General features: G+C 38.4%; 1 protein-coding gene across 1 annotated transcript; it reads right to left on the bottom strand.

The window, feature by feature from the left end:
• Positions 1–1,250: 1,250 nt before the first annotated feature.
• Positions 1,251–3,491, bottom strand: LOC113315324 (PHD finger protein PERSISTENT TAPETAL CELL 1-like). Its single transcript, XM_026563618.1, has 3 exons — positions 3,197–3,491; positions 2,743–3,052; positions 1,251–2,667 (listed from the first exon to the last, which is right to left on the bottom strand). The coding sequence occupies exons 1-3, from the start codon at positions 3,489–3,491 to the stop codon at positions 1,251–1,253; spliced, it is 2,022 nt and encodes a 673-aa protein (XP_026419403.1).
• Between the last annotated feature and the right edge of the window lie 7,817 nt (positions 3,492–11,308).

The raw sequence follows: 11,308 nt of genomic DNA, 5'->3' as shown, positions 1-11,308 counted from the left end.
CAGGTTCATTAAATTTTACAAATACGTAGCATTTATTAAATACCTTAGCTTTTCTAGCCACTAAGTTAGTAGTTGTCTCTAGTTTTGCTCTGTGTTATTTGGCCTTTCCTCTCTCTGCTTGAGGTTATATACAATTTCGACCCCTGGATTCATTGAGACCGGACAGTAGACTAAGCTCTTAATTAGTATTCTTTTTGTACAGTTTTTCCTAGTTATTTTCTGTTCATTAGCAATTTTATTTAACATGTATTGTGTCTATGTAATGTTAGTATGTAATTTAACCTACCTTTGTGCTTTTTCTTGGAATAGGAAATTGAAGACTCTTGTAAAACAACATGATGCTGAAATCAATACTGGCTATGTTTTATATGGTTGTATTTTTTCGAAAATGCAACTTTCTCCATTAAAATCTTCAATTGTTGCGAAAGACTAAATTGTCGTCCTCAGTCATTAAGAAGAGATCTCTTTCCTGTATAGGCCGTCGTGACACTTTTATCAGACTTGTTCGTGGTAGAAGGGCTCAGGAATCCATCTTGATAGTTTTATCGCGAGCTAAAACTCTCAATCTTCACAACTTATTTGTGAATCAACACATACTGCCAGAATTAGAAGACTACTCATTGGGTATCGGTGGAGAAAGAATGTTTCCTAGTTTGACGAAGAATTATAAATGTTTGTGTTATTTTTGCAACTTTAGTTTTAGGGTCTTCTTTATGACCTATCGCGTTATGCTCTTTTCTTTCGTTAAGGTTTTATCCCTATGAGTTTTCCTTTTCAAGGTTTTTAACGAGGCAACAAATGCGAGTCTAACACCTTCCTGTAGTTTTATCTTTTTCTTACTTATGTTTATTATTTATTTTTATGTAATATGTATAAGCTTATTGTTGTAACTTTGGCTGCTAACGCCTTAAGTTAGTCTTTTTAATGCAATGCCTTATTAAAAAAAAAGAAAAAAAAAAAAAAAGAGGTTGGGACAGGGGCACACATAAATACTCGGGACGGAGGATCTGGACAGTTGTTATCTATGACTCCGTGCATCACTATATGCATAAACATTCGAAGGACACGGGAACTACCAGCCTTGATTATGAACCTTCTTCTTAATTTGTGTTCTGTTTTTTCATAACAATTACATGGCTAGGTATCTGATTAGTAGTAGTTGGAGCAATATTCTTAATAAATTTTACATAATCTCGAATTTTGCTACAAGGCTGAGATACCATTATTACTAAAGCCTAGTCTATCGGCGACTATGGAAGATTAGGACAGAGGACTATGTCGTGCTCACACCGGTTACACAGATAGATGTCAGGTACATTTTCCGTATTGGTGAGTTGAACGCAGCGCATATGTTGCCAAACTTCACAAATATCACAAGCAATCATCCGTTCTCCATCATCTTCCTTAGCTCCACAAGGACAATCAATTATCATATTCTGGTTCTTGTCCTCGAAAATTTCTTCAATGTTAATCTCCCTATCAGCAATTTTTCCAGAAACAACAATACTAGTTCCTGTTGGTTCAACCAAACCATAAACCAAATCCGTTTCTACGGCAATCAAATTTTGAACTGACTCTGCAATGAAACTCTTTAAACCCCAATACATCTCCTTAAACCTCCTCTCCACTTCTATCTTCAGTTCTCTAAATGTAGCATTGGGAGGCAAAATGACCAAGTCCTCATATGGTGAAGGCTGTTCTAAAATCCTCTTGGTTATTTCCATCTCCTCATGGCCGTCATTCTTCAACCTGACTGAGCATAAAAGCTTTAATTTCTCTTCATTACCAATCTCAGTTTTCTGGCATAATTCTCCTTTGTAATCCTTAATGAGATATTTAGAGTCAAGAATTATCCTTACAGCTATTGGTATCACAGAAAGTAGGCCAATATTTTGTGATAGTTTTGGTTCTTTGAAGATGAATTTGTACAAGTAGAATAAGTCCTTCATGAGTTGATTTCTAGTAATTTGGTGACGATATTTCTTAGTGGGGTCACCCGGAGAAAAACCTTCCCGAAAATTAGTTGATAAATCCTCCAAGCAGTACTCAAGAACTTTTGTTACTGGATTTACAGTTCGGCGAACCACATAGCTCCCAACAATTTGGTTTCCTAAAGATTTTAGAACAAAATCAAGTAGGCCGGTGTCACCGATATAAACTCTAGCGGCATCCCTTACTTCTTGCCTTGAAACCCATCGAAACTCTGCGTTCATTAAAGCTTCAACGATGACTCTTGTTGCCATCTCCACTCTCTTGGTAGACCATCGACAAGCGGTTTCTGCACTGACGGCAGTAATTCCAGCACTTGTGGTGTTATTATTTGATGAAGATAGATGGCAAATGTCCGGTTGAAGACGCTCCTTTAGTTCTTGCATGAAACGGAAAATATGACCTAATGTTAACAAAGGATTGCCGGAAAGAGATTGATACTTACTAAAAATGACTAGGATTTCCTGGTATGAAGTGTCTAAATGTTGAATGAGTAAGCATAAGGGAATGCTTTGCACAGCCTCTATGGCTTTCTGGTACATGGGTTGTGTAACACCAAAGCTTCCCCTACCAAATCCGTAACCCCAACGTCCAAACCATGATTCGTTGAATGCAACCCCATGAATCAACCTTAAATCCATGCCGTTTTTCTTTGCAACATCATTTATACTGACTTTCCTACAAAAAGTTTGAGAGCTAGTTAATATGCAGAGCAGCTGACTGATATTCAATGTTGGGCACGTCAAAATATACCTTGCTCGCAAGCCAGTGCATATTCTATCCCATAAGTCCATTATTTCAATGCCAGCCAAACTTGATCCCTTCTCGATCCCATTAATGCTGATGAGATGGCCAAATCCATTGGAGTGCAAGACACCATGCAGTAGATGTCCCTGTAACTCGATGAAGTTTGATATCTCAGCAGCTGTGATAGTTGTCGTTGTGGCTGGTCGTCCACTACCCTCACTTTCATAGCTTGAACATACTGCCATCACCACTGCAGTTTCCTTAGAGGGAACCACGAAATGAAACCTCTCATTGCAAATCAAGTGATTTCCCCAGCCTGAGAAATTAACAAATTAACAGTTTTTACGATTCTTCTTGCATATTAGAATATAATAATGGTCTCTGTTGTGTTTTTGAATGTTTGTATATTGCCTATACATTAGGACACATTTCCGATTATATGGGACAAGGAACTACTTACCTACATATCTGCAATAATGGCAATGACGTGAAGCAGATTTCTCCATTGGTTCTTCGATTATAAAGAGCGAGATACACATAGCAGGATGTCGATTGAGTTCAAGTTGAAAAGACCAGCTATTCATTCCTTCGGGTAATCTACTCTCAACCCTTGCAAATTCAACAAGTTTTCTGATGTTATCGCGAAACGGACCATTAAATTCGATTGGGTGCCCGGGTTCACAAAACGTTCTAAACCTGAAAATCCTTTCTACCCTCTTCCTTTTCTTGAAACTTGTAGAATTCAAATGCTTCATGATTTTTAAGCCTGCTGGCCGGGTTAGAACTCGGTTTTCCGATGAGTATAAGAGGAAGAATGAAGTACATTATAATGAAATGGCATCAACAGAATGCTTCATCACACACTTAATATGTCCTACAAATTTAATTGGAAAGGAAATCAAAAACATTAACTTTCATGAACTTAACCAAGAGAGACTATATATATTGGTGTCTTGCTTTAAGCATGATATGATTCAAAAATATCTCCATTAGAGCGATTTTTTCTTCGAAGTAGTCGCAGTAAATTATAATGAGAACATGCATAAGTTCATGCAGCATTAATCAAATTTACGTAAGATATGCAGCTCCCCTTTTTTATTTGGAATTTAGGTACTGAAAATGGGATAGTTTAGTGAACCCCGAAGTTAGCTCAAGAAAGTAGGTTAAAAACATAAAGAAAATTCACATAAAACGCACTGTTTCTTGCCTAACTAACACTACTCCAAATCTATGCAAACAACAATTCTTGGTAGAGTATATGTGATCATAACACGAGCAAGAAACAATTGATTACCGTCCGTCTGTTTGTGACAAACCGTTGGTTTTGGAGTTTGAATTTAATGAGTGAAAGTTTATTCAGTAGGCTGAATCCAGGACCGTCTCTATCATTTTAGGGGCTCGGGGTAAACTTTCAAAAATGGGCCTCTTTCTAAATAGTAGCATAAATGATAAATGAAGAATGGAAGATTAAATTAATGGAACAATCCATCTATCTATGCATATAAAAGTCCAACAAGACTTCAGAAGTAATCCAAATTCATTTGGAAAAGATATAGTGCTAACTAATACCATTGTAAAAAATTATAGCAGCCAAAGGCCGCCCACATCTTTTTAGCACTTTATTTGTTTTGTTTATTTCTAAAAGGACATCACCCACTGTCACAGGTTCGCACAACCTAAATGTGACAGCCAATTTTGACAATGACGCTATGTTTCACAACACAGTTCAGTCAACTCGCGCACTTAGCCAATTTCTTTAATTCTTGGCCAAACCTCTATTTAGCCCATGCTAAACAGAGATTGCTCAGAAATCTTTCAAGCCTTCAAATCAATACACACTCCATTTGATGCATAAAACAGTAAGCCAAAACAAAGGGACAATGCACCAGCATAATTTAGTTTTGATCTTGGCAGAAACCTTATTATTACCGCACAATTAGGGCTACAGAACTCTTCTTGTTCCAAATTATCCAATCCCTTCACAAGATCAGGCTTATATAGCCTTATAAAACCTATATACAACTGTCACGTAGTTACATATTCATTTTATATCAGGCAGTTGGTCAGCCGTGCCAACTTGCCTAACTGTTCCATTAAAGCCAAACATGCCTTTCCTATCCTTCAAGAAAGCGTAAAGCAAAACAACTTCCGTGCAACCAACTTGAATCCGTCAAGGCCATGTTCCCGGCACATGTCATCTAGCCTTATTGCACTTTGATTGCATTTACCATCCAAAGTCCCGCAATCATTGTTGAGCATCATTCTTCCAATGATGCAAGTGTGTTAATGCAAGTCTTGCTTGCATGCCTTCACGCCACATGCCAAACTCATTTGGCATCTCTTGATGCTAATCTCACATCATTGGACATGTCCAAACCCTGTTTGGCACAAGCCTTGGCCTAGCTGCAACTCTGAATGCGCCACCGCATTTCTGGCATATGCCATGTTGCCAAAAAATTTTTGCTAAGTCCAATAGTTTATTAAATCATACTCAAAAAGCTCTAAAAAACAAACTAACACAAAATAAATAACATCAAGAGATAACTCAAGGAAATTATTAACGCATATATCCTACTCCTCTTAAACGTCCCTTATTTCCAATTCTACAGTTTCTCCTCTTAGACTGTAAACCCGAAAGAATTTCTGTCAAAAGCTCCGAGTCTCCATAATCTTCATACTCGTCATAAATATCATCGTACTCATCTTCATCCGAAGCGTAATTACCAGGAACAAGTTTAATATGAGATTGAACTTTTTTCTTAGTTGAAACTCTATCCATTAGCTCCTTTTTTTCTTTAAAATAATCTTTTCTATATGATGTATTTCTAATGAAATTAGCACGAACCTCATCATTCTTAATATTGTTTGCTTCATCGAGCTCCTCCTTGGTGAGAAGATTTTCATTCTTGTATGAATCACGATGCTTCCTTAGGGCCTCCATTTTTGCACGAAAAGTTATTTTCTTCCCTTCATCTATTGCGTCCAACTCATCTAAAAATTTTAGCTCTTTATCATTATCTGTTGCACTAACGGAAATCTCATCAGAAAGTGTACCCCATTCCTTACAGTTTATGCCATGTTGCCAATAATGCACAATGTTACGCATTATTTATAGTGACCAACCGGTCATAGACCTCCCCCACCAGCTGAACTTGACGCCCTCGTCGATTCTTTTTATTATAGGTAAGCTTGAATTTGTTCTTCAAATTTCCAAAATGTAGTATCCTTCTCCCAAGAAGCTTCGGAGTCTGGCAAACCTTGCCATTTTATCAGAAAATAAGTTCTCATATTCTTCTTACTATGCCCCTCAGCTCGATCATCAAGTATTTCCTCAACTTGCTTGTTGAATTGTGATCTGATTACTGGTGGTGCACGCTTCGCTTGTTGTCTCGAAGTGTCCAGCAAATCAGGATGGTACTTTCTCAAGACATGAGAAGTGGGATGCACTTTAAATCGTTATGGCAAAACGAGTCTGTAGGCCACCTTACCAACTCTTTTCATCACTTCAAAAGGACCATCGTACCTTGGAATTAGGCCTCAATTCACTCTCTTGATAGAAATCTTCTTCCAAATTTGGGGCGTTAGCTTTAAAAACACCATATCTCCCACCTCAAATTCCACATCTCTGTGACGTAAATCAACATATTTCTTTATCCTTCTTTGCGCCTTGGACAAATTATCACGTGCTTGCTTAGTCATCTCCGTTTTAGACCTTGCATAGCGATATGTTGCTGGACTGGAACCTTGCTTCTTAGACTTTGGCACCTCATGAGGGGTTAATGGTTGCTAGACTGTTGCTAACTCAAAAGGACTCAACTCCGTTAAAGAACTCTTGTGCAAATTGTAACAAAATCGGGCCGACAATTTCCCTGGCTTGCCATCACATAACGACGCAGATACACTTCTAGCAATGCATTTATCCTCTCCGTTTGACCATCGGTTTGGGGGTGATTGCTAGTAGAAAACTTAAGTTCAGATCCGATCAATCCAAACAAGGAAGTCCAAAATCTGTCTGTAAACCGTGAGTCTCTATCACTCACAACGTCTTGAGGAAGTCCCCAATACTTCACTACATTCTTGAAGAACAGATTCGTTGCAACGTCTGCATTACAAGAATGGGGATAGGGAGTGAATGTGGTATACTTCTAAAAGAGATCAACGAAGACCATTATCGATCTAAAGCCTTGCACCTTTAGCAGTCCGTTAATAAAGTCCATCGACAAGCATTGTCATGGCCTGTCTGGAATCGGTAAAGGATGTAGCAATCCTGCTACATTCCTCCTTTCCGTCTTGTCCAGTTGACACATTAAGCATGTCTTCACATACAACTTAATATCTTCTTCCATCTTAGGACAGTAATAGGAACGAGCTATCAAAGCATGCGTTCATTCAATGCATGTATGACCAGCCCAAATGGAATCATGCGTCTCTCGCAAGAGGTCCTTTCTCCATCCACCTGAATTGGGTACATAAATTTTTTCTCCTTTGGCATATATGACTCCATCATCTATCCAATATTGGCGAACGATCCCATCACAGATCTGTTTAGTCAGGGGCACACATGCCTGATCATTCTTTGTCTTCTTTGATTCGAGGAAACAACTCTGCCTCAATTTTGGTCAGTACCGCAATATATTATGTCACTAACTTCCTGCTCAAAGCGTCTGGCACAGTATTAAGCCTTCCTGGCTTATGCTCGAACTTGTAGTCGAACTCGCTCAAAAACTCAAGCCACCTTGCTTGTTTTGATGAAAGTTTCTTCTGGATGGAAAAGAACGTAATGGCCACATCATCCGCCCTTGTGATGAAATAAGTTCCCAAAAAATAATAGCGTCATGTTCTTAGGAAATGTATCACTGCTAACATATCTTTCTCAGGTAGAGTGTATCTCCCTTCAGCATCGTTAAGCTTACGACTCTCATAAGCTACCGGATCGCCGTCTTTCACCAAGTCTCCTCCTAGAACCTTGTCTGAAGCATTAGTGTGCACTTCAAATGGTATATCTAATCTAGGCAAGCGAAGAACTGGTTCTGTCGAGACCGTTTTATTTAATGCATCGAATGACCGCTGACACTCGTCAGTCCATGCCCATTATTTGTACTTCCTCAACAAATCTGTCAACAGGGTTACTTTCTTTGAATAGCTAAGTATAAAGCGTCGGTAATAGTTATCCAAACCCAAGAAAGAACAAAGCTCTTCAAACTTCTTTGGTTCAGTCCAGTCCATAATGGCCTCTACCTTTTTCTGGTCCATATGCACGCATCCTTGGCGATATCACATGGCCAAGGAAAGTAATTGTGGTATGTGACAAACTCACACTTTTCCTTCTTCACATACAAACTTGCCTCCTTAAGTTTTGCAAACACTTCGCGAAGATGCATTGCATACTCTTCCAAAATATCATTGTGAATAACTATGTCGTCCAAATATACTACTACAAAGAGGACAATATACTCAGAAAACACATCATTCATCAGGTTGCAAAATATTGCAGGAGCATTCGTCAAGCCGAATGGCATTACACGGTACTCATACGAGACCATTGCAGTATTTGGTTCATCTCCTTCTACTATGCGCACTTGGTAATAACCTGATCCCAAATCCAACTTTGTGAAGAACTTGGCCTTGGATAATCGATAAAAATTTTTTGCCACTATCGGAATTAGGTATTTGTTCTTCACAGTTAGCTTGTTCAAATCCCTATAATCTACACACATACGAAGCTAGACATCTTACTTCTTTTGGAACAGAATCGGAGTACCAAATGGAGCTTTAGACGGTTGCATATAGACTGCCTCCAGCAGTTCAGAAATCTGTTTGCGCATTTCCTCAAGTTCTAGCGGTGACATACGATATGTTGCTTGTGCAGACGGCCACGCTCCTAGCACCAACTCAATCATATGATCGATCCTACGCCATTGTGGTAGCGTCTTAGGCAGTTCTGCATGCATCATGTCTTCAAACTCTTTTAAGACCTTAGATATTTCAACCTCAACTTCTATTACCTTTCCTGGTTTGATCTCAACCAACACGCCTAGGAAAGTAGCCAAGCATTGGCGTGTACATTCTTTCACTTGAATCGCGGACAAACATGGCTTAAATGTCTTGTCTGGTTCACTTTGCCTCACCATAGAGACAAAACATGGATATTGAGGGTGTTGTATCAATATCCCATTTCTATGAGGTAATGGCGTCTCCTTTGCCGCAAAAAAGAAATCCATGCCCAATATCAGGTCACAATCATCCATGACCATCACTAGAAAATATACTTTCCTTTCCATTCTCCAACTTGAACATCTGAATTGCGAACTTTCCCTCGACTGGTTTGTGGTTCTGCGTTAACATCTTTGATAGTGTTAGTCGCGCTAGTAACTGTTAAGTTCAATGCCAAGACAACGTCTGGATGAATAAAGGACTTTGTAGCACAGGTATCATCCATCGCTAATACCTATTCTCCATTGATGTTCACATCAATGTACATCAGTGAAAAAGTGGGGGTCCAACAACCTCGCCCAATATTTCGCTTAGCAATCTGTATGGACTAACTCCAATATACTTTCAAGAAAATCAACTAGACTCAATCTTAATAAAGTTTATCAAAAAGTTATATCTCTCTTTATCGATTCAATACTTACTCAAGAAAATAGAAATCTGCGAGTCTAATTGAATACAAGAGGAATCACTTGAACGGTACCAAAGACCAATGTTCAAGTATCAATCAATGTAAATCAACAACCAAAGGTTGGATATTCTAATTGATTTATTCAAACGCACAACCTGTGATATTTCAATTATATAAAAAAATATAGTGCGGAAAAGAAATAACACAGACACCAAAAGTTTTGTTAACGAGGAAACCACAAATGCAGAAAAATACCGGGACCTAGTCTAGATTGAACATACATTGTATTAAGCCGCTACAGACACTAGGCAACTAAAAACTAACTTCGGTCTAGACTGTAGTTGAACCCCAATCAATCTCACACTGATCCAAGGTACAGTTATGCTCCTATATATCTGATCCCAGCATGATACTACACACTTGATTCCCTTAGCTGATCTCACCCACAACTAAGAGTTGCTACGACCCAAAGTCTAAGACTTTAATAAACAAATATGTATCACACATAAAAGTATATGATAATAGATAAATATGTCTTCCACAGAAATACCTACGAGTTTTGTTCCGTCTTTTGATAAATCAAGATGAACAGTAACCAATTGATAAACCAGACTTATATTCCCGAAGAACAGCTCAGTATTATCAATCATCTCACAATAATCTTAACCGATGCGTCGAAAGAAGATATTGTGGAATCACAAATGATGAGACGAAGATATTTTTGATTACTTTTATATCTTGCGTACCGGAGATATCAATCTCAAGCCAATCGTACGATTGTACTCAACACGATAGAATCAGCAAGATCAGATCAGACAACTAAAAGAAACTAGTATCGGTCTGGCTTCACAATCCCAATGAAGTCTTCAAGTCGTTAACATACAGGGTCTCGAAGAAACCTAAGGTTAAAGGAGAATCTGTTGGAATCTTGCAACAATTGAAGAAACGTCAGATGTATCAAACAATAAATATAAAGAACAGTATCAAACAACTCTACCACGAACAAATTGATGAGGGCAGAATCACAGGTTCAACAAGCTTTCCTTAACACATTAGTTCGCGGGTATACTCTGAAGTAATGCTAAACCCCAACGTGCGAAGATGTGTCCAGGATAAGACTGCCCGATATAACTTGAGTTAGCACAACGCAAGTTACCCACTCTTGAACTCAGCAACAGGGATATCAAAACGCCGCACAAAATATAAGAAGAAGAAGAAGAAGAAAAGTAGACCTAGAGATAGTCGCTGCTTGTGTGTTTTTAAAACAGAATTTCGAGTCATATTTATAGGATGAGATACTTGCAAATCAAGTTAGGTTTTTTGTTTTCTTCAAAAACAAGTAAAACTCGTAAAAGGAATTTCCCACAAATAAAACTCTTAAAAAATAATTTTGGAATTAAATTCCTAAAGAAAAATTCTCCCAAAAATAAATCCGTGTAGGAAAGGGACTTGGTGCATGGTATACGCGTATATCGCATGGGTCAAAATATGTATTTTTGCCCACCCGCTCCACCCACGTTTTACAATTCATACATAAGTGTATGATTATATAGTGGAGCTCCTCTTTAGTTTTCCACAATGTGGGACTAAAGGTTCCACTTCATTCACCCAAAAATGAGTGAGTATCCTTAGACCCTTAGGTCATTAGATCAAACCATACCAAGACCATAAAATCTTTTTAATTAAAACTCATTTTCTCCAACAATCCCCCACATGAATGAAATGTCGGAAAACGAAAAAATCAGAGTAAGGAAAATACCATTTAGGCAAAGGTGTCTATGAGGTCTTGAACCTTGCTTAGTGAGAAGTTACCGGAACTACTAGCTAAACAGTGAACGCGATATCTTGAACTGCTAGCGTTTGGTGTAGTTCAAATAATATCCACGCATGATATCCTCCAAGTGTTGCTAAGTTCGTGCCGTTTTGTCCATTTTGGCCCTGGACATATCC

This window comes from Papaver somniferum, chromosome 10 (assembly GCF_003573695.1).
Source record: "Papaver somniferum cultivar HN1 chromosome 10, ASM357369v1, whole genome shotgun sequence".
NCBI classification, from domain to species: Eukaryota; Viridiplantae; Streptophyta; class Magnoliopsida; order Ranunculales; family Papaveraceae; genus Papaver; species Papaver somniferum.
This window is presented reverse-complemented; position numbering and strand designations above follow the sequence as displayed.

Bases quoted from the DNA above. Each gene is read 5' to 3' on its own strand.
- LOC113315324 (XM_026563618.1), bottom strand. From the start codon at position 3,491: ATGAAGCATTTGAATTCTACAAGTTTCAAGAAAAGGAAGAGGGTAGAA. The intron at 3,053-3,196 runs GTAAGTAGTTCC...TTAATTTCTCAG, and splicing joins CCATTATTGCAGATATGTAG to GCTGGGGAAATCACTTGATT. The intron at 2,668-2,742 runs GTATATTTTGAC...AACTTTTTGTAG, and splicing joins TGCACTGGCTTGCGAGCAAG to GAAAGTCAGTATAAATGATG.